General features: G+C 41.2%; 1 protein-coding gene across 2 annotated transcripts; it reads right to left on the bottom strand.

Annotated features, from left to right (window-relative positions):
- Window positions 1-276: 276 nt before the first annotated feature.
- On the bottom strand, window positions 277-24,100 carry LOC121725346 (cilia- and flagella-associated protein 91-like). Of its 2 annotated transcripts, none has more exons than XM_042112238.1 (25): window positions 24,006-24,100; window positions 23,019-23,095; window positions 22,212-22,275; window positions 21,055-21,178; window positions 20,079-20,192; window positions 19,042-19,142; window positions 18,696-18,762; window positions 18,019-18,139; window positions 17,286-17,454; window positions 16,140-16,328; window positions 15,531-15,701; window positions 12,617-12,801; window positions 12,248-12,394; window positions 11,871-12,000; window positions 11,550-11,641; window positions 11,161-11,309; window positions 10,855-11,024; window positions 10,394-10,510; window positions 9,895-9,984; window positions 9,379-9,495; window positions 3,655-3,774; window positions 3,120-3,236; window positions 2,787-2,906; window positions 754-890; window positions 277-476 (listed from the first exon to the last, which is right to left on the bottom strand). In XM_042112238.1, the coding sequence occupies exons 1-24, from the start codon at window positions 24,076-24,078 to the stop codon at window positions 757-759; spliced, it is 2,958 nt and encodes a 985-aa protein (XP_041968172.1). In that variant the 5' UTR covers window positions 24,079-24,100; the 3' UTR covers window positions 277-476; window positions 754-756. The 2 variants fall into 2 exon arrangements, with proteins under 2 accessions (XP_041968172.1, XP_041968173.1); XM_042112239.1 differs by having other exon boundaries at window positions 754-887.
- Window positions 24,101-24,305: the final 205 nt, after the last annotated feature.

Below are 24,305 nucleotides of genomic sequence, written 5' to 3'. Positions count from 1 at the left end.
AATATCTATTTTATACAATATCATAACATTTAATAACATATCTATATACTTAATATCATTTTACTATCGAACAATTGCGAAGTCATATCATTCTTGTAATATTAATCTATAATATAGCATTCTCCTTACTTGCGACGCCCTTGCTTTTTTCTTCCTACCTCCAGTATTTATTTCCAGCATATCGTATTTAAAGACTCTCATATTTTACTGTGCGTGACGCTTATTGTATATTTAGGTATTGTTTTATTCTAATTAGAATAAAACAAATTGTTTACGTGATTTACTGTGTATAATTTGTATACAAGTTCATAAATGTCTAATAATAGTTAAATATATTATACACACGAGCTACATCGAAGTTTATATTCAGCACAAAAACTATCCCTCTTTCCTTTATCCTAAAATTCCTTTTCGGGGTTCCAAGGATTTTCAGAGGTCTAGGGTGGCTTTCCGATCCTCGCTGCAAGGGACGCGACCTACAAAAATTCCATTAAATGTCACTTTATTTATGACTTGCGCTTTAGGTTCCAATTTGCTCTATTTTGCGGCAGAATTTCGGTAGAAAATGAAACATATTATAGATTCATGGTAAGGTGTCATTTTAATTGAATTTTTCTCACATTTTAATAAATCCAGGGCTGGACACGCCACCTTATAATCTAGCACAGTTTAACTATCTCATGGGCCATGGCCCATCTGTTGACTGACTGCTATCTCTATCGTTTTGCATATTTTGGGAAGAAAACACTTTACCCATCAGTGTTCAAGGTCATCATGTTCGTTTAGACCTTGAGTTTCTTGAGTGTCTGCGGCGGTAAGACCCGTTGTCCCCTCCGTGGTCACAGTACTGTCACTTGGAGTTGACGCCTCGGGGCCCACGAGAGGAGCTGCTGTTTAAGAATGACATTACTTTATGGCTGTTGAGCAAACGTGGCTATTGATTCGCACTCGAGTGCAGGTTCTATTACACATGAAATGTACAAATGAGTCATTTTGCCAGCTGTGCCTGAGATTGGAAAATATCGCAAACCCCAGGTAGATATGACCATTTATACTGCCTGGGGAAATCCTCAGAGCGAAGTAACCACTCTTCAAATACTTACTTTAAATACACTACTTGTACTATAGTTATAGAGGGTTTCAAGAGTGGTAGGTAACTTCGCTTCGAGTACCTATATAGTTTGTACTATCAGAGAAGTTGATTCCTATGCAAATCGGGGGACCTAAGCAAGGACTTCTATTTAAACTGATGTAGACGGGCCATACGCACCAAATTGTCCGCCGTTCCAATAAAGCTAATTCACACTGTTGCAGTCAGTCTTCACTGGCTCGCTGTACGCGACGGTCGTATGCGAGTGTGTACGGTTAGCAAATAAATTTTTAAAACAAACTTAGTTTTATTTTCAGATACTAATTAAACTGAGGTAGACATGCCATACTCTACGAAATGACATTTGAAAAGCAATCCTAAAACAATACACTCAAAACATCACACACAAACAAAAATGTATCTTCGTAGTCAAGGGCGAGATGCCAATATTATTTTGTAACAAGAGTGACAAGGATGGTCTATGGTGTTCGGTTATAATACCGAACGCAAGCGTAAGGGAACATACCCATACTACGTGACCCATTTAGGGACGGGTCTTCAAAATACTACGCTCGGTCACAAGAGGGGGGAGTGGGTCTAGAGTTTTGTCATGTAGTCAATTTCGACGAGAGAAACGTCATACGAATTTTTTTCTCGCAATTTAATACTTGACACTGGCATTTATTATGGCTATTTATATGCTATAGCCAACAGCCACTAAAAAAAACAGGCACTTCTGTCACTTGTCAGGCATTTCGAAGTTTGATGAAGCTGTAAAGCTTGGTGATCATTTATTATATTTGGTGTTCGATTACTTAATTAAATATGGGAATTAAAAACGATCACCAAACCATACTTTGATACCCAATAGTTTATGTTCCCTTACGCTTGCGTTCGGTATTATAACCGAACACCATAGACCATCCTTGTCACTCTTGTTACAAAATAATATTGGCATCTCGCCCTTGACTACGAAGATACATTTTTGTTTGTGTGTGTAATGTTTTGCGTGTATTGTTTTAGGATTGCTTTTCAAATGTCATTTCGTAGAGTATGGCATGTCTACCTCAGTTTAAATAGAAGTCTTTGGACCTAAGTAGTTTGGTTGCGTTACGTCAAACCCAGCCGACTATCTCTATATTAGCACATTGCCATCTAGCGTTTGAGACATACAATATCGTTCAGTTACAGCACTATCGATTGTTATGTCTCTGACAGTGCCGGATTAATCTTATATCTTTAAACGAGCAATTCTTGTATATAATTGGAATCTCGAAATCGGCTCCAACGATTTTCATGAAATTTAGTATATAGGGGGTTTCAGGGGCGATAAATCGATCTAGCTAGGAATCATTTTCAGAAAATGTCTTTTTATTTATATTTTATCGATAATCAATAAACTGAAAAATATGAATCTTCCTGACATCTATTGGCGAATAATACCTAATACTATTTTGTTAGCAACTTATTATATTATACTAATTTTATTTTATATTTTAACGACCAGCAGATGGCGTTATTAAGTAACACGAAGTCAATGAGTGTTTGCTATACCGAGCAAAGCTCGGTCATCCAGGTACTATTTTTAATGAGTGTGGGCTACTTTGTTTCCGCCGCCTCCTTTAGGCCTCTGCCGATGCCGCCCTTAAGCCGCGGCCTTTACGGCCTATTTATGAATCCGGGGCTGCTGCCTCACCGATGTCCAGCTCGCTGTTGGGTGGTGTAGGCGCGGCGTCGCACTTGCAGCGCTTCAGCTCCTCCAGCCGCCGCAGCTCCGACGGCAGGAGCGCGCGCCGCCGCTCCGCAGTCAGGGTATCTGACATCATACAGCTTATTTCATTGCGACTTGCGCCAAAAGGAACTGTAATTTTTCCGGGATAAAACGTATCTTTCTTTCGCATTTATAATATTATTAACGCTTAAAATATAGAAGTTAGCCTAGGCACAGAATATATAATAGTAGTCCGTAGCCTAGGTAAGGATAAGAATTCTCACACGTCACACGGTATTTGGTACCGGCAACCCTTACCAATTTCGTATATCGTGTCAGCGTCATCGGAGCATCTACAAGTCTCGTCTTTTGGTTTCGCTCGTTCAGCTTCCTCTAGTTGCCTTCTTCTGATGTCTGACGGCAATTCCCTAGGATCTGGCGATTAAACGATCTTAAGTTATCTTGATTATCGTGATAGTATGATATAATTTTTCTTGGTAATAATTTTATATTCGGAGAGGGAGAGAGAGCGGTCACTCATTCGAGCGTTCTGCGTTCACATTCTACATTCGAGCGGTCAGTCGGAACAATTCTGACGCGGTCAGAACGCCCCTGTGTGAGTATATATAATGATGTAAAGTAATACAACATAAAGAACGCAAAACTGACCGCTTGAACGCCTGACGGCGTGACCGCTCTCTGTCTGATATGTCCTTAAGGCTTTAGCCCAAAAGGAACTATAAGGGAGATCTCAGTCTGAGGCGCCTATACAGTCGGCATGACAGTATGGGCGCCGCAGACTCGATCCCACAAAGATGTCGTCTGAGATCTCACTAATGATGAGAGTACTCACTCATCTCGACTTGGGGCGGCCGCTCCCTCTCGGCGGCGTCGTAGTAGGCGCTTCTGATGACGAAGTGGTACTTCGGCTGCTTCACCGGAAGCTGCACTTCGCCAGTAGCCACTGATATAGCTGCAAAAGATATTTCAAAATTTAGTTTTTCACACAGCAGATAGGTCATCAAAGAATATCATAATATACTTTTGGCGAAGACGTATTAATTATTTTAAAAAAATTAATCAAAATACAAAAAATATTTTAATGCACTAAATATAAATTTTACAAATTAACAGAAATTAACAAAAACGAAATTATCGACACGACACACGAGATGTTCACGGCACGAAAGCTCGATGAGCAAAGAGGGTGACCGGCGCAAGCGCTCTGCTTATATAGCTGGGTTGCCAACATGGCCGCCTTCGGGACTTCTTTATGCTAACACGGCCTCTCCTGACGAGGGGCCGTTCTCGGCCACTTCTGCACCACCTTCCTCGACGAAGGATGTCTCCGATGGTGTGCTACCATCAGGATGTTCCTCAATATGCACACAGCTTGGTCCAGCTGCATTTTCTTCACCTTCAACAGATTCCTCGGAAATTTCGTTATCCGCAACTGAAATGACATAAATCTCATTTAATAAAACAATAAATCATAGCTTCGCTTTTATTCTCCAACCAAGAGCAAACAGAATGAAATTTACTTAGTTGTCACTAAAAGCAAGGTGAACTAAACAATAGTATAGACTTGCTTTCATAAGTGTCGAGAAAACATGTTCATTTTAAAAATCCTCACGATCAAAAGTACTATTATTGATCTATCGGCTAAACTATAATATTATCTAATAGGATCAGTGGAGCAAGGCTCAACACACAGCGGAGCAACGCTCGACGCACTGCGGAGCAACGCTCAACGCACAGCGGAGCAACGCTCAACGCACAGTGGAGCGGCGCTCGACACATATACAGCAGAGCATGGCTCTATGCCTCCTTACATGTATACACTTCAAGTAAATGACTAAGACAACACTTACTGTCAAAAAACGTGGCGCACGACTCGGGGGTCCATTCTCCACGCCAAACTACCATATGCTCGGCAGCGGCCTGCGTTGTTTTGCCATAGGAGTTGCCAAGTAGTCGTAGTTGGTAGCGGTTGTGCTGTAAAACCTTAGTAACACAATAAGGACCCCTCATACCAGAGTCTAACTTCCCAGTCATCTGTGCGTTTTTAATGACGAAAACTAAGTCATTTTCCTTGAAGGTGCGAATAGTTTTGCGGCTCTTATTGATGTAGGCATCTTGTTTTTGCCTGTTTTGCTCCAACAGGCTGGTAGTTCGTTGTCTACGTAATTCACGTAAACCTTCGCGGTTAGGTCGAGTATTTTCTACTGCGACATCACGAATCAAAGCCCGTATAATAGGGGTGGTGCCGTCAATACCCACTAGTACTTGTAAAGGTGAAGTTTGTGTGGTTTTATGTTTAGTAGAATTTATAACAAGCTGTAGCCGCCACAAGCAGTCGGACCACTCCTTTTTGTTACCGGCCTCAATACGCAACATATTTAAAACAGTCCTACAGTATCTCTCTACCTGACCATTTTCAGCGTGCATTTCGGGTGTGATAAAATGAATTTGACATCCCATCTCGTTTACCCATTTTTGGAAGCTCATACTCTCGAACATACGGCCTCGATCACAAACTAACAATTTTGGTGTGCCGAATAAAGATACAGAATTGGAAAAAATATGTTTTAACTCGTTTGTGTCTTGTCGTTTCATTGGATAAAGTAAACAATATTTAGAATATGAATCTACATGCAGCAAAACATATTTAAAACCATTAGATTCGGGTAATGGACCAAGTATATCTACATGAACATTACTAAACGGAGTATCTGGCTTATGCCAAGAAGCTATTGGTTGTTGAGGAGCGCGGGGAATTTTCTTAGAGGATAAGCATACTAAGCAGTGACTAGTATATTTTTTTGCGAAAGCACGAAGCCCCGGAAACCAAAAGTGACGTAAAATTAGTTCCACAGTTTTATCATAACCTATATGTTCGTGTTGATCATGAAAGATACGTAAGAGGCTTAAACGATGTCCTTTTGGGATATAGCATAAGAGTCTGGGCTCCTCACCTATTGGAGCGTATTTGTAATAAAGTATGTCGTTTCGAACGACGTATCTAGACGAGTCAAGCTCATTGTTATTTACTTTTTCAATTAAAGTACGCGTTTCATCGTCAGCAGATTGCGCGATCTGGGCCCAATTCCGCGGTCGTGTTATCTGGCGAACGTCAGCAGGATTTCTACTTAAGAAATCCGCGTGTTGCATCAATGCACCTTTTCTATATTCGATAACAAAATTAAAATCCTGCATATACATCCACCAGCGGGCGACACGCGGAAGTAGGTCCTTCTTATTTTTAGTCAGTTTTAGTGCATTGCAATCGGTGACGATTTTAAACGGAATTCCGAGTAAATAATGCCGAAAGTGTTGGAGAGCCCTCAAGACTGCGAGAGTCTCGAGCTCATAGGAATGGTATCGTGGTTCGGCGCCCTGCGTGGTTCTACTAAAATACTCGACTACACGACGTCGATTATTAGAATGTACCTGAATGAGCACAGCGCCGTACCCGATAGCACTCGCGTCAGTGTGCAATTCTGTGGGGAGTGAAGGGTTGAACACCGCAAGCACCGGCTCGCTAGTTAAACAGTCGATTAAGTATTTCCGCGCTTTTTCCTGCTCCTCACCCCACTGGAATGGCACACCGTTTCGTGTTAAATACGCTATGGGCGCGGTTTTAGATGCGTAACCCGGTATATATCGGCGGAAATATCCGGCTAGCCCTAGGAGCTGTCGTACCTGTCGCACGTTCGTGGGAACCGGTGAATCAATGAGAGCTTGAATTTTACGTTCGCTTGGCCTCACCTGACCTTGGGATATCTTACGCCCCAAATACTCCACCTCTGTTGCCACGAACGTACTCTTTTTCAGGTTGATGGAAAATCCAGCTGTAGTCAAAATTTGGAGTGTCTCACGTAAATTTTCGATTGCCTCGTCGATCGTGTTAGCTAATACAAGGACATCGTCGACGTAAACCAGGACTTTGCCACTTTCGATCAATGTTTTCAAAGTTTTGGTAATTATTCTTTGATAGACGACCGGAGCGTTGGCTAGACCAAAGGGCATCTTCAAGTATTCGTACTGGCCCTCGGGCGTAACGAAGGCCGTTTTCGGTATAGAATCGCTATCCAATCCTATTTGATAAAAGCCAGTTGCCATATCCAGGCAACTGAAGAACTTACATTTACCAAGTCGATCAATATGATCTTGAATCAACGGTAATGGATAGCGATCCTTCACCGTTATTGCATTTAACGCCCGGTAGTCTACACAAAGCCGATCCTTACCATCTTTCTTTTTGACAAGAATAATGGGGCTGGCATATGGAGATTCGGACTCGCGTATCACCCGCTTATCTAATAGATCGCGTATTATTTCTCGAACCCTCATTTTCTCGTCAATAGAAAGCTTGTAAGGCCTATAATGTACTGGGACATCACTCGTTAATTCGATGTGCATACTGCCCGTATTAACGGTAGTTGAGGCGGTACCTACGATAAAACTATCTTTAAACTGATTAATTACCTCATAAAGCTTATCCCGATCGATTCCTTGCAATGGCGTATCAATCGACAACGGATCGTCAGATCGAACAATTAACACAGTACTCACTGAATTCGTATTACACACCCGAGTAATTCTTTGTTCATTATTCACACGTATATAAGCCACTCCGTCCCTATTTAAAACGTCCGTTCCTATCAAAATTGGCACATTTATACAACCCGTCGGAACAACAAATAAATCAACTTCTAACGAGATATCACTGAATTCGATCACTAATGTCACGTAACTAGTGCAAACAATGTTTTGATTACCGATACCGCGCAAAAGTTGATATGTGGGTACCCGCGCGCAATTAAAATGTTTTACCGCAAACTCTGAAATTAACGAGATATGGGAGCCACTGTCTATTAAAACGTCAGTCGGAATACCTTGTACGACCGCGGTAGTGAGATCACTATTAATTGAGCCTTCAATTTCACGACAGAAATTTACATTTTTTGTATTACGAAATTCCGATCTCTGTTTAGCAAAACAAGTCGTGACGTCGTGACCGGTTTTCTTACAAAAAGCGCACACAGTTAATGAAGTATTAATATTACTCGTAGTATTTGAACTTATCGTAGAACCGGTATTGTTTTCAGGCTTAGGACGTTTCGGACAAAGTTTTTGTACGTGACCGACGTTACCGCATGTATAACATTTTAAATCACGTCTGGTATGGGTTTGACTAGGCGTAGCACTACGTTTACGATTATTGAAATCTACAAATTTACTACGCGAAGGACGCACAGGATCACGGAATGCACTCGGTTTCGGTTTAGTGTAAATAGACAAAAATTCAACAAGGTCTTTAGATGTAAGTCGAGCATTCATGGCTGTAGCACGAATCTGCGGATCGCAAATGCCGCGAATAACAATAGCAACGATTAAATCATCGCTCAAGCCTTTTACTATGTTCAAGCGTAAAAGCGAGCGTCTAGCATATTCCGCGTATGTAGCAAAGCGATCAGAATTCGTACTCATAACCTCATAAAGTATGTTAGCGACATCGATTCTTCGCGAGCACAATGGCTTAAATTCTAATTTAAAATTGGTCCAACTGCGATCACTGGTGACCCAGTCGTTCAGCCAACTACGGGCGTCCCCTTTTAAACAGTTAGCTATTCTCGCTAAGCACTCGTTATCGTCCCACCCGTTGATCGCGCGAGCTTTTTCAACTTCTTCACACCAAGAATCGATGTCGTGTAAGCTCGGATCGAAATTTGAAATGTAATAATGGTTGGATCTTACTTTTGATAGCACGCCGAGTGCTTCGATGATCCTGTCCGTCGGGTCGAGGGTAGGTAACGAACTCGCGGTGGACGTTTCGGCAGCACTGGCGGCAGATTCTGGCGGTGGAACCGTTTCCGACGGTGCTGATGGCTCGGACGCCACGTGGTCGGGCTCGATAGCAAGCGCGCGCACGGAGCCCACGCTGGCCGATGGGATGGCGCGATCCTCCAACGACCGTAGTCGCGCGAGGATCGTGCCTATCTGTTCCTGCAAGTTGCTATTCGAGCTCTCGTCGCGACGCGTAGCCCTACCGCCACTAGCACGTGTTCGGCGTCCGGACATTATTTAAACTTAGAATTATTAACCACTACAATTTAAAAAATGTCACTCGCTGCCACCAGCTGCGGGAATAGGCAAAAGAGCTCTATCCCACTTCTGATTTTGGCGAAGACGTATTAATTATTTAAAAAAAATTAATCAAAATACAAAAAATATTTTAATGCACTAAATATAAATTTTACAAATTAACAGAAATTAACAAAAACGAAATTATCGACACGACACACGAGATGTTCACGGCACGAAAGCTCGATGAGCAAAGAGGGTGACCGGCGCAAGCGCTCTGCTTATATAGCTGGGTTGCCAACATGGCCGCCTTCGGGACTTCTTTATGCTAACAATACATATAACAAAAAATAAATTTAGTTGTTGGTTCATTCATTTAAAAATGAAGATATTATGTAAGTAATAGGAAATTAATCAGCTCCCAATAGATTCTATAAAATAAGGACTATAATTGTCCGGCAAAAAGTTTAAAAGTATTCGAGACACTCACCATGTTCGATTACGGTCGCAGTATCGAGCCGCACCTCGACGGCGTCGCGTAGGAGCCGCCCTAACTCCGCCGCGACGCGACAACGCTCCTCGCGGTGTATGTGAGAGAGACGCACAGCTGCAATAAGGCAAAGTTAAAAATAGAGCTAAGTAAAGTTGAGACCACACAAGTGACAAGGCACTACGATGATAATAGTTAAAAAATACAAAAATGTAATAAAGAATACAACGAGCAATAACCATCTTAGGGGGACGGAAAATGGAAATATAAAAAAGCTGCTGCTGCAGGCTGCAGCAGAGCGTCATCATCTTAGCTGTTTTTTTGTCTTTTCTCATGTTACGTAAATTTTTTACTTAAACGCGATGAAAAGATTAAATATATGCAAGCTCCATTACTGTGCGTAAAATGCAACGCTGCATAGTGCGACGTCGCGACACCGCGCGGTAATTCAATTTTGTGTAGCAAATGCATTGTTTTCCGAACACATTTTTATAAACGCAGTCTGAAACAACTGACCGTTGTCGACCAAGGCGTTGGCGATGGCGGCCATCTCGAACGCCGGCGGGAACCGCTCGTCGTAGCTCCTCTCCGTGACGGGACGACGACCTGGGAAATTATACAGATGTAAAGTCGTAATATTGATTGATGGACATTAATTATAGTGATGGTCTAAATTGCTAGAAAGTGATAAAAAATCGCCGATATCGTTGATGGATCAAAGTAAAGCCTGAATATGCTAGCGAGAGATAAAAGTTTGCTAAAAAATTGAGGTAGAATTACGTGTTTTGTTTATTTCTCTTCATTCTTCGTTTTTTCATTTCTTACGTCTAATTTACGAAGGCACACTGGCGCCAGTCCATATAATTATTGATCATCACTTGTCAAAATATCATGCTTTCAGCTTTCTCTTTCATAAATACCTCCATATAATGCGATAAAGTCATTATAATTGTATCAACCCATTTTTCTGAAGGCATTGGCAAACAGCATCATAGAGCAATGACGCTAAACTCACGTGCAAACTTCCACCTCGGGTCGTCCCTGGCGGTGGTGGCGACGGCGCGCGGCACACCGCCGTCACACGCGCGACACCTGCAGCCTCCCGGTACATCGCCGCATACGGTACATGGATCTGCAGCAATAAAGGGGTTGAGTGAGAGGCATGAGCAATCACTGTATGCACTCCACCACAGAAGTCTTCAAAGCGGGGGGAGCTGGACCTCCTAGGACTCTCTACGTCACAACTAAGTGGTAAATAATTATATTATTAACTCCACTGACTAAAGTTTGTCACTTAGAAATTGCGGCAAACCGATTTTTTATATTTAGCAAGACGGGAGTTGGAATTTTCCTAGATTCATTAAATTTTATTTATGAATCTTGTCTTTAGTTTTATGGACAAAACAAGTAAAGCAACAATAAATTTCATCTTCGTAATACTGCCTCCACCCCTTGCTTAGTTCTTTAATTCAATACCTTTCTTAACATCATCCTCGTCCATAGCACCGAATATCTCCTTCCGGACGCTCTCCATCCGCGTCGCCTGCAACGCCGACAGCCGCAGCCTGGCCGCGGCTCTCTGCGACTCCGGCAGCAGGAAGTTGTGGACCAAATCAGCCACCGCGTCGCACTGCTCCGCCGTGGACCTACACATTTTTAGACAGCGTTCCTCTACTAGTCCTATGGTCTGTTTCACCACTTCCTGATAAGTGTTGCCTGCTGGATAGGCTATCCACAACTTAACTTGACAGATCCGTCAGTGTGAGCAATGTTCTCACTCACATAGAGCCGTGCTTCTCCAGCGTTTGCTCAACAGCGTCGGCGGCGTCGCGCGCCCGCCGCACCGCGTCCTCTTCGGCGGCGAGCTCCACACCCTCGCGGATCACGTCTCGCAGGTACAAGTCTACCGTCTCCTGCGTCACGCCCACCACCTGGAGAGAAACAGAAAGTCGCATAGGCTAACTGCAAAACACTAAAACATGGTATGTATGCTCATTTGAATCTGAAATAAAAGGTCTACGGACAAGTTTTCTTCAAAAAATATGTTTTTGCGACGTAACTGAAACCATTGCACCGATCATTTAGCATTCACGATTTGCCTACGACTACCTCAAACCACCAAACTATTTCTGACTTATCCGAGTAAACATATTGATGTTCATTAAACTGACCTGTTTGAAGATCTCGTCGTGTTCTCGTCTCCTTTGCACCTCCTTCTGCCGTCGGCCCGCTTCAGCAGCTTCGCGAAGTGTCTTTTCTCTTACTGAATAATTTAAACATCCCGTTTTATTGTGTGCTAGCTACAAACTGCAGGGGGCATCAAATTAAATCCCCAATGTTTAAATTGGCCTCGTCTTATGTAAGCACCATTGTCGTAAGGATTCCATTAATATAGACTTTTCTGACCTTTTCCATTTTAAAAATTACCATCCAAACCCAACATACAGGTTACTGCAGTTTTCCTTTAAGAAGGACTAGCCTTCGCTACTTACGTGCAATAAGTATATAGGCGTGTTGGCGTCTCTCCTCTTTGAGTCTGCGAAGCTCCTTCTCCAGGAAGTCAAGAGCAGCCGACACGGCGCCACCACACAGCTCCTCCACCAGAGCTGATATAGCTTCCTCCTGAATAACATTTGAATGGAATAGTTTTATACATACATCCATTAAAGAATAAACTTTAATTCCTTTATAGAGTTAAGTATACATGATTTACGACTATCGGTAAATAATATCTTACCTTGCAAATGCAAAACAAAAGAAGGCGAAGCCTCAAAAAAACATCCCAAAGGTTTCCCAATAATGAAAAATATGGTTTTAAGTCCTGCATCAGCTCCGCCAAAACACCATCCAGTATCCACCACCACATTACCTTTTGCTCGGCGGCGGTGCGCGTGATGCGGTAGTCCCGGGCGCGCACCGCCTCAGCTTCGATGCGCTCCTTGTCCTCCTGCTGCAGCCCGTGCGTGGTCTTCAGCTCCTGCATCAGCTCCGCCGCCCTCGTCCGACCCTCCACCATCTAAATTAGGTGCGGAACTTAAATATCTTTAAAAATTTCGTAACCACAAAACCAACTGTTTCTATTCCCACGACGATATATCTAATGATACTTCTTAAGATCGATAATAATCAAAGTAACTTAGGTAATGAACGTGTCCAAGAAATATCAGCACAATACGAACTCAAAAAGGTTTCCTTATTGACAAATCAGATAGAAATAAGGAGACGTATAAAAACATACCAAGTTCTGCACAGCTCGTCCCCTGATGATCTTTTGCAGCACCAGCGCTGATTGATGGCTGAGTTCCTCCTCATCCGGGATCCCCTCGACTTCAGGGGTTTCCACGCAGGGGGGAGCGGGGATCACCCGCGGTTTGAGGATGTGCAGCGGCCCGGCAGACACCACCGCCGCCCCCAGTCGAGCCTCTGTGTGAAAAGTATGAGACATAATAAATAATAATATATGTTTAGAAGTAACGTTAGAGTCTTCCCGAAAATAAGACCGCACCTTAAATGTAATTTAGATTTCGATCAAAGATTTTTGATTTGATTGACCTTTTTAACCGACTTGCAAAAACGAGGAGGTTATACGTTCGGCTGTGGATATATTTTTTTTTATGTATGTTCAACGATTACTCCGCCGTCTGTGAACCGATTTGCAAAATTTTTGTTTTGTTGTATTAGGTTTTACTCCAATTTGGTCCCATTTTCACAAAAGTGGTGACCTGATGATTGGATCCATAAGTAATCGAGGGAACTCCTCAAAATTCAAATGGAAACATATGGTATTTTTGGTTTCATATGAAGTATTTCAGGCGTATGTTACCAAAAAGTAAGATTTTGCACGAGGATACACCATGGTTACTTACTCCTTATAGATACATATTTGGGGTTTTCGGCGTTGTCTTAAGAACTGAAAGCATATACTACTATGCAAATTTAATTAATCATCATCATCACCACCACTATTCCACCATACCTCCATGAGTAATCGAGGGAACTCCTCAAAATTTATATGGAAACATATAGTGATTTCGATTATATGAGATGAATCCTAAGCATATGCTACCAAAAAGCAAGATTTTGCAATTAGATAATGTACCATGGTTCCGAAGGTGCTAAGAGAACTCCAGATTCCTTATAAATACAAGTTTGCGGCTTTCAAAGTTGGTTTAAGAACTGAAAGCATATGCTACTATGCAAATTACATTCATCATCATCATCATCATCACTACCATGTCAGGGTCACCAATGTCACAACTCATATGGTTGTATATGGATACAATATACACACAACACCATAAAATATCATCAGTCATCACGTTATGTCCTTATTTATTTGGTACATTTCAAAGCGATTTTAATACAAAAAAACCAAGTTCAAGTACCACAAAATTGAGTAGTACATAAGTAACAAATTCAACCTTTACTTCAGAGCGTAAGGCACACATTTGGGTTGGACTAAAGGAAACGGGGCACTATGGAAAAAAGACTTAGAAAAATTTTTCGTCAAAATTTTAACCTCTTATAACCACCCTTTTTGAATATATCAATCGATAGGGGGCGCCAAGGGGAGCAAAAAAGCCCAGATAAACTTTTCTCAAAAATCAACCCCTGTCGAAAGACAGGTCGAAATGTGACCCTCGTTAGTACGAAGAAAATACTTAGAAAAATTTGGACGAAAAAATTCAACCTCTTATAACCACCCCTTTTGAATACACCAATCGATAGGGAGCGCCAAGGAGAGTAAGAAAGCTCAGATAAACTTTTCTCAAAAATCAACCCCCGGCCAGATACAGGCCGATATACGAACCTCGTTAGTATGGCGAAAATACTTAGAAACAAAACAAAAACGAAGACAATCCAGAAAGTCCAAAAGCAGGTTAGGTTAGGTTGGAACTTAGACCACAACACCCAGAAATAAATTGGGGTAGGTTTGTAAAAATTTACCAAGATTAAGATAATAATATTAAGGGGTTGAAGTATTTTCGACATACTAACGAGAGTCACATTTCGGCCTGTCATTCGACAGGGGTTGATTTTTGAGAAAAGTTTATCTGAGCTTTTTTGCTTCCCTTGGCGCCCCCTATAGATTGGTATAATAAAAAGGGGTAGTCCTTGGGGGTTGTATTTTTTCGTCAAAATTGTCTTTCCCATAGTCAATAGTCTTTTTCCCATAGTGCCCCGTTTCCTTCAGGCCAACCGTACAAAAAAAAAATTACAATGTTGGCGTTGCGTTCTTTGACGCATTCAATTATTGAATGCGCCAATACGAAAGTTGAATGAAAGAAGATGACGAAAATTTAAGATGAAAGTGCACAGTGTGGACATACATAGCTAATCTACATCGTAATAGGATTAAGAAACATAATCGCAATTAGTATAAAAAATACTTCGTTTATACGGTTTATATTTACACGATTTTGATACATAAATATACAGATCGAATTCCTATGCAAGTTTGTAGGTACAATAATTGCCTAGCGGCTAGCTGCACGTGTTTACTGTTCACTTCGATTTTTTTAAATGTATTGTTTAAAATTATCTACCTGATATTTGTGAGCACGACGTCTGACTCTTAACAAATTGTAATAAGAATTAAGATACGTAGAATATTAAATATATACTTACGCGATGGTTAGTAGGTAACTAAAAAGAATGAAATTATTATTTTTAACAAAAAATTAAAACCGACTTCCAAGGTAAAAACAATAATAACATCCTTATAATATGAACTAAAAAGTATTAAATAATTTTTCCTATCTAATAGTGCCTTTTTCCGAATTCGGCTAAACCTCAACTATTTCTGTACTCAATCTTCATCATTTTGAAGTCGGTACCAGATACCTGAATCTTTAGTTCTCTGACAGAATATTTGAAACTTTTGGAACTGGCACCGACTTCAAAATTATGAATTCGGAAAAAGGCACTATTAGATAGGAAAAATTATTTAATACTTTTTAGTTCATATTATAAGGATGTTATTATTGTTTTTACCTTGGAAGTCGGTTTTAATTTTTTGCTAAAAATAATAATAAATACACCTTTAGAACGTCGAGTATACAATTCTTACGACCGGTTCAGAGCCGGCTGTTTTGCCAACTACCTACATCGTTTGCTACTACACCAACAAGACGTGTAACCATGGTCCTCACTCTTGAGATCGTTGTGCAGGGTCTCCAAGAAGTCCTCGCTCCACTTGGTCTCTCGCTCGCACAGCTGGTGCTGGTCGCGCGGCCGCTCGTGGCCGGACCACGTGCGCTTCAGCTGGAGACACTGTTCCAACCACGGCGGCGTGCTCATCAGCTTTTCGTGGTCTTCCAGTTCTGGTTCATGGTCAAAACGAGATGAATAGTAAGAGATAGATTACAGCAAGAATACTTTTTTCTTTCGTTTCTTGCTCGGGTCTCGGAGGTTCTATAACCTCCTCACTTCAATGTGCCTCTACTAGTTTTTATATGCCGAAGTACACGTTCCTTGCGTTAGTAAAATTACAGCAACTTTTGTCGTTCTGGTCTTTGTAAAGTAAATATGAAATAAATTAATTCTTAACAAGTCAAGGAAGATTCCTCATCCAGTTCATTCCACTTCTAGTTCTTACCTAGCAGCTGTGGCGGTGCCGCGCCTGCACGCTGAGTCACGCGAGCGGCGCTTGCGTATTGCTGCTGTAATCGCCGGCGGCGCTGATAGCGGCACGTGTTTTGTGCTGCCTGACAGCTTGCGCAGCTCTACAGGGCTCTACAGCTCTATAAAGGGGTACTTACCTAGCAGTGACAGGTCATACGTAAGCCGTGCGTGTCGGTGCCGCGCCTGGACTCCATGTCGCGCGAGTGGCGCGTGCGTACTGCTGCTGCGGTCTGCAGCGGCGCCGATGGCAGCGCGCGCGCCTCGCGCGTCACGGAGCGCCTCTAAGCGTTTCGCGCCGCTGTGCGACTGCGACAACTTGCGCAACTCTACAAGGTGTAACAAAATAAAAAATTTAATAAAAAAAAAACGACTTCAAAGAGTTCCTCGTCTTGGGACCACCTGTGAAGTATGCTCTTTGCAACAAAAAAAAAAGATTTATCAAAAATTACTGAAATATTGCACCATCAATGAAAAAATGTAAAAAATATATCGCCTAAAAATGCAATTTATGCACTTACTAGTTATTCCGATGTCTAATCATCACTTGTTTGTGCCTGTAGACACATTACATTAGATACATCATAATATTATATAATTATAATACGCCTGAATTTTTTTTACAATCAAATCTGGTGGCTTTTTACGAATCCCTAACATTCGTAAATAGCAACCAATTTATTTCTCGTATAAAAGCAATTGAAGGAAGTTATTAATATTTACTTTATATTTGTTTATGTATTGATAGGATATGTTAGTGCAATGTTTTCACGCTAGACGGCAGCACCAGTAGTAAACTTTTAAAAGTTTTGTTCGACGTTTGACAACGTTTCTGTCAAAATTCAGATAATATTATGACGTGTGCAACATGTTGGATATTATTATTGTTTACGTTATCGGCCGTTCCCAATATTCAATCTATCTCTGGTTTGACATACAACCGTTCGCAACTAACATTGAATTGACATAAAATATATGTCTGTAATGTCTAATGTGAGCTATTCCTATCTCTAGTAGGGCAAAACCAGAGATAGATCAAATATTGGGAACGGCCGTTAAGGTACGAATCCTTTGAATCACTGAAATCAACACAACTGTAAGCCCGGGCGCGCACTAGCGGCCAAGCCGCGGCGGCCAGGCCGCTGCTGCCATCGAGATAGATCCCTTAGTATGAAACCGCCATAGACCACGCGCACCTGGCCGCACGCTGTCAAGCGGCCACACCATACTTTCGATGGCCGCCGCGGCCTGGCCGCTAGTGCGCGCCCGGGCTAAGAGAATGATACCTCTATCTCTATTCCTCCGTATACTCTCAATCTTCCTCTCCATCTCCCGCTTCTTCCTCGTCCACAGCTCGGCGAGCTTCATGCTCGTCCTGTTGGTCTGCTGCAGTCTGTGCTGCGCTTGCATCTTGTGCAATATGCTCAGCCTTATCTCCTGCAGTTCGTCGATCTCCTGCAAGGTCCTCAAGTGTACACGTATAGGCCTGTTTTGTTTCTGCATAACTCCCGATCATTTCAGCTTTCGAACAAAAAACTAGATCAAATTTAGAAGAACATTTAAATTGCTACATGCAACACCACGGACAGACATAATATATTTATATACACACACAAAGCACAGATAGAGACAGACACGTGAAACTTAACACCCCTCTGTTTTTATTTATTTATTATCATCAGGGTTAACTAAAGGGCTTGTAATATGTTGCCTAGAGTTATTCTAAATATAATAATAATTATATTATATCACTGTAAGAAAGTTCTTAATCAGTTGGCACGTAGCATCCGAATCACCAATTATGTATCCAGGGCCTGTAGACAAGTGGCAAAGCGCTAACGCTAATGCTGACGCTAGCGCTACAAAATGTATGCGATTTGACATAAGTCATCGCTTCGCTAGCGAATACTAATGTCAAATCCATACATTTTGTAGCGCTAGCGTTAGCGTTTTGCCACTTGTCTACGGGGGCTGGTAGGTTCCCTAATCCCTAGTTTCCTATTTAGTCGTAAACCATACCGCCTCCCGGAAAATATAGTCCTTGGTCTCGATGTCGGCGATGATGGCGTTTCGTTTCTTCAGCCAGCCGGGAGCCTGTCCCTTCTCCACCAGCTCCGACCACTTCCTGGCGTGTCTCATCCTAAGGGAGGAAGGTATTGTTATCAAGATGAAGATTTAGGGCCTCTTTCACCACGTCCTGATAAAGTGCCGGTGAAACAGGCCTGTATAACTCTGGCTGGTTATGTTTAAAAATCTATATTTGACTTTGTAAGATATTTTGATGTTGTCAGAAAAATTGTGGATTATTACGAGAATATATCGGTTTGCATCAAGACGTGGTTTTTATCTTTAGTTTTTTATACGTTTAGTTTACAGTTAAACAAGGCCTTTACGATTATATTATGTTGCCTGCGATTTTGAGAGCTCAAATGAAATCGAATGATCGCTCGCTGCGATAAAAAGGAGCATGCGACAAAAGTTGCATTTTATTCCGTGGTCAATGCTTCTTCTACTGTTGAAGAGCGTATTTGGAGTGTATCCTTTAAAGTAAAAACCGCAACATGGAATCTAGATTTTTACCGTTACTTTTTTACTTTCTCTAGCGATATTGCTATTTCTGATTAAATATACTACTATCTAAATTCTAAACAGAAATATCAATATTGTTGACGTCGGAACTGTAACAATAGACTCACTTGTTAATAATTTCTGTGGTGTGGAAGTCGGCTGGTAAGTCTCCAGTGCGATAAGGAATGCCGGGCCCTAAAGTTATAATATTATATTGTATTTATATTAACTATATTAGGATTAATAGTTAATTTGGTTTTAAGTTTGGAGTGCCAGTCTTAAAATTGGATTGCTTACTTCAAATGGTGAATTATGAACACATGCTAGAACTCTATGTGTGATAAGTTTTACCTAATAGTTTCACTCATTATACACTACAGAATAAATACCGACAGTCTATCATGGGTTCTAGGCATATGCCTATTCGTTGTGCAAAGAGTACTAATTTCTATTTCTATTAAGTATAAAATTTACCCCATTCCATATTCTCCAGGTACAGAACCTCCGGGGTTTCCCCGCAGCCCTCCGCCACTTTACTGTCCGGCTGCCACGGACGAGTCTGTGCTGATGATTCCCTTTAATAAAGAACATTTGTGTCATCTGTGTTGCTGGAAATTTGCAAAATGATTTACTACCGGACGAAATATCGGCAGATTCATCGGGTACTACATGGCTGCCTCATCGACTTCACGCGACTTCATCAAATGGTCTACAGATACACATCTGACAGACACAAGGATATTTCAAAGATTTTTGTTATTTACCGTTACAGTTACCAATTAACGATCGATGAGAAATCGATGTTGTAAATATCAGCCATAAATTGCTTCACATTTGACACCAACGTGCTACATCATACATGACAAAAGAGTCCAAGTCGTGGGCGGCAGGGACACCCATGGAATAAGAAGCTTTTGACTTCGGCCTCGCTCGCGTTAAATAGTGGCATACAAATTTTGATTCCTAGCTGCGAAGCTTTCACGGTCAGAATTCTAATCGTCGAATTTATTTGACTTTTAGTTTAGAACCTTGAATTTGGCCGACTGTATTTTTAATTCCTAAATATAGGTTCCTGAATTTGGATTCAGGTTCCTGCATTTAGATTCTAGAATTTCAAATCATGATTCTGATCCTGATTTAGGTTTTAAAGTTTAGATCCCCGAGTTAAGGCGATCGAATTAAACTAAAATCAGACCATTAACTTGAGCTGACTCAATTCGAGTTCTTAAAAGTAGGTTGCTATTTGCTAAAAGGAGACTAAACACGACAAAATTACGGAGATCCGTCTATGAGCTCTATTTGTAAACGCTTTGTGTTCCCCTGCTTATAGGAGATCCGTCTATGAACTCTACCTGTAGAAGCTCTGTGTCCCCCTGCTTATAGGAGATCCGTCTATGAACTCTACCTGTAGACGCTCTGTGTCCCCCTGCTTATAGGAGATCCGTCTATGAACTCTACCTGTAGACGCTCTGTGTCCCCCTGCTTATAGGAGATCCGTCTATGAACTCTACCTGTAGACGCTCTGTGTCCCCCTGCTTATGGGTTTGTTGTGTCGCGGTGGTGACGGCGGCCGTGGTGGCTGGAAGTCAGGAGACGCGCTTTTTACTGGCAACACCTTCTTGGGCCTGCAAAACATAAATCTATGACCTTGAGAAATACCTATAGTATTGTGAGTTGAAGATGCTAGTATTTAAATGAACGATCAATCTTCAAAAACGATCGTGAAATCTAATGTCGTGGAATTGACGTTCAGTCTACCTAGCATATGCCAACGAGATATCTCACTCTCGAGATAATTAAATTTTGACATTATGAAACGAGTAGTTACTCGTCTCATAATGTCAAAATCTCGACATTATCTCGACCAAATTCTATAAAAATGTGTTATTTCGATCTACGCGAGATAGATCTACGCGAGAAACAATGTTTGTCATGCTAGGGTCAATAGAGATGAAGAGACAAACCATCAAACATCGAGAAAACATGTAGAGTGAGATATCTCGTTGGCGTATGCTAGGTAGGCAGTAGGTACTTGTAGTTACAGTCTAGTAGGGAGTGAGGCCGTTGTGACTTACTTTAATATAATTTACTAGATGACGCCAGCAACTCCGTTGCGCCAAAATTCGTTTATCGCGCGGAAACCGTACCTTTTAGCGGGATTAAAAAGTAACATATGTCCTTCACTACTTTTTCCGGGTCCAAGTATCTCCATACAAAATTTCAGCAAAATCGGTTCAGCAGTATGGCTTTGAAGAGGTAACAGATAGACAGGCAGACACACTTTCGCATTTATAATATTAAGTATGGATTATAGTTATCGTAGTTACAACTGCGTCTCCAGCACAATCTTCGCAAATCTGTCCATCTTCTATTTCCAAAACACTTGGATAAGGCGGTATCTCTCTACTTGTTGGCTGCTGAATTTAGGCGCCTGAATCTAGGAACCTGCAGAGCTGTTAGTCATCAAGAAGGCTGTGGCATACTCACATGGCGGTGTACTTATAGGTGTGCGTGGCGGGCTGCGCGGGCGGCGCGCGGGTAGTCGCGCGCTGTCGGTGCGCGGCGTACGAGCGGTCCACGTGCGCGGGCAGGCGGCAGTTGGGGTGGTATACTAGAGGGGTTAATGAGAAAATCTGTGATGCTGATATCTATAATAATATTAAAAATGCGAAAGTATCTCTGTCTGTCTGTCTGTCTGTCTGTCTCGCTTTCATGCCAAAACTACTGAACCGATTGTAATGAAATTTTGTACACAGATAGTCTAAAGCCTGAGAAAGGACATAGGCTCCTTTTTAACTGGAAAAAGGAGTTGTAAGGGGGTGAAAATGCGTAAATTTGGTCAAATTAAGTTAGTTCCAAAAACTGGAACAGATGGCACCAAGGGTCGCCTAGATCGCGCTATCGCTTGCTCATATGTATTTCTATAAAAGGTGGTACCATGTTGAGTTAATGTTTAGATTCTTTCGATTGTTATACATGTTATTAAATAACTCACTTACCAACATAGATATCAGAAACAACAGTCTACCAATAATAAAATATACTTACTAAATAGTTTATGGGTATTGGGCAAAGCTAAAGTTGTGTAATGCATTATGCAGCTAATTTGTGTAAGTTGTAACGCTAAATAAGCTTGGTATAAAAAAGTTTAATTTAAAAAAATCATATTATGTGCGCACTACACGGCTGTTTTGGGTATTTTGATTTAAGGGGTACCAGGGTTTCGAAAAAGCTTTTGACACAAATTTTATTGACACCGCGCGCTATAAACTGAAGTCCACGCGGACGAAGTCGCGGGCAACAGCTAGTAGATTATATAGTAAGCCACATGGCGAATCTCAAAATAACATGAAATGTCTTTGTATGGAATTTTGTGACCAATGTAGTTGTTTAATTTTGGACTTATTTATATTATAGCGACGCTCTCGTAGGCATCCATACTTAATATTATAAATGCGAAAGTGTGTCTGTCTGTCCGTCTGTATAGACGTCTGTTACCTCTTCAGACTTCACGCCAAAACCGCTGAACCGATTTTGCTGAAATTTGATATGGAGATACTTTGAGGCCCGGCAAAGCACATGGGATATTTTTTATCCCGGAAATATGTATGGTTCCCGCGCGATAATTTTCATAATGAACTTACCGACTTGCACGCTCGGGTACTGCCGGGACTCCGAGAACATCGTCTCGTACACGGGCTGTATTGTCTACAACAAACATACTTGTAATATTAGTCAGTATATACGTAGATACAAACTGTAACCTAAGTGTTTTTATATGACAGTGATTCTGTCTTTTAAGCAAGCAGTAATAAAGCAGTTTTTCCAGGAGAAGTCTCTACAAAGTTTCAGCTCAAAGGAACGTAGTTTTTTTTTATGTGATAAGGGGGCAAACGAGCAAACGGGTCACCTGATGGAAAGCAACTTCCGTCGCCCATGGACACTCGCAGCATCAGAAGAGCTACAGGTGCGTTGCCGGCCTTTTTAAGAAAGAATAGGGTAATAGGGAAGGGTAGGATGGGAAAGGAATAGGGGAGGGTAGGGATGGGAATAGGGCAGGGGATTGGGCCTCCGGTAAACTCACTCACTCGGCGAAACACAGCGCAAGCGCTGTTTCGCGCCGGTTTTCAGTGAGAACGTGGTATTTGTCCGGTCGAGCCGGCCCATTCGTGCCGAAGCATGGCTCTCCCACGTATAAAGATATATCTACTATTTATTATAACACCCTGAAGTGAACCGCTGAAAATTTAGATAAATATTTGTAAAGAGATATTTTGATCCTATATCAGCTATAGGATAGTTATGTCGCTGAAATTGACGCGCGCGGTTTCCGTGCAACAAACGAACCGCTATATATCGAAGTTGGGGGCAACTTCTAAGTTCTAGAAGTTAGAACAGACATACAGTGCTACTTATTTAAGGCATGTATTAAATTAATGATGGCATAGAACCAGTTGCGCTGATGCCATGGCTGCTTTGAACGCCATCCTGGCGAAGTCCCTTGCGCTTGAAACTATGAACGCGGAATCTGAAAACAATAACACCATGAAGGATTTTGACGCAACATGATTATTATAAGGAAGCGGTAGTAGCTCCAACGATCTTCATGAAATTTAGTATATAGGGGGTTTTGGGGGCGATAAATCGATCTAGCTAGGAATCATTTTTAGGAAATGTCATTTTATTCATGTTTTATCGAATACCGAGCAAAGCTCGGTCAAATAGCTAGTCTTAGAATAATCAAATCAAAATGGGCATTGTCCAAAAAAAAAAAAAAATTACATGTACTTTTTATTTTATTTTTCGTTAAAATAGGGTATTTTAAGAATATAAATTAAATAATTTTGAAATTCATAGGCTAGTTTTTTCTCAATAAATTAAAGTTTCGCTCTGACGTCATCATCGGCGGCCAATAATTGACCTCTGCAGTATGTTTTTTTCCTTTCAATCTCATTTATAATGGCTGGTTCGTCAAATGCAAGTTCTTATTATGTGAAAGCTGATACGAGAATTTCACGAGAAAAAAAAGGTCGAATTTATTGCTAATTTAACGCCATTGAAGATCAAACACAGGTTAAACATATTTGTTCAAAAATATAAGTAACTAACGGGTATTTTTTTCGTATATATACAGAAAAACAATCACTGACCTTATTCCTCGAAATGTTTTTGTAATGCGCAAAATTAAAAAAAATGGACAATCCCCATTTATACCTATACAGTCGTCATGCTTCGGACTAGTACCTACTTAGGTGTAGTTAGTAACTGAGTAAATATAATTGGCGAATCGAATTTATGTCTATTGCCACATAAATTATAACAGATACAACAGAATCTTTTCCTTTCTTCCAGGATATTTGTAACAAAATCCTAAAATGAGCTGGTTCCCCCTGAAATGGATGACGTCGCATCAACTCTTATTTTCAATACATACTCACCGTACAAGTAGTCGTGGACTCGCATTTTCGCCGCCGATCTTCTCGGTGCCTCATATATCACGTCGCCTGCCATTTTGTTATCAATTTATTGGTAAATTTTTATTTTATTCGATAAAGAATTTTATTTTTAGAAACAAAAGGCAATGACAATGATAAGAATAAAAAAGTTGATATCGTTGCTAGGCAACAATGAACATATTATATTTTTCTTTTGAAGATTTTCCTTCGGAAAATGTGCATGAACATTATTCCTACGTCCATGTCAATTAACTGATGATGATTGTGCTTGTGATGACCAAA

The sequence above is a fragment of the Aricia agestis genome, chromosome 3 (assembly GCF_905147365.1).
Source record: "Aricia agestis chromosome 3, ilAriAges1.1, whole genome shotgun sequence".
NCBI classification, from domain to species: Eukaryota; Metazoa; Arthropoda; class Insecta; order Lepidoptera; family Lycaenidae; genus Aricia; species Aricia agestis.
Note: the sequence above shows the minus strand (reverse complement) of the source record. Positions and strands in the feature narration are given on the sequence as shown.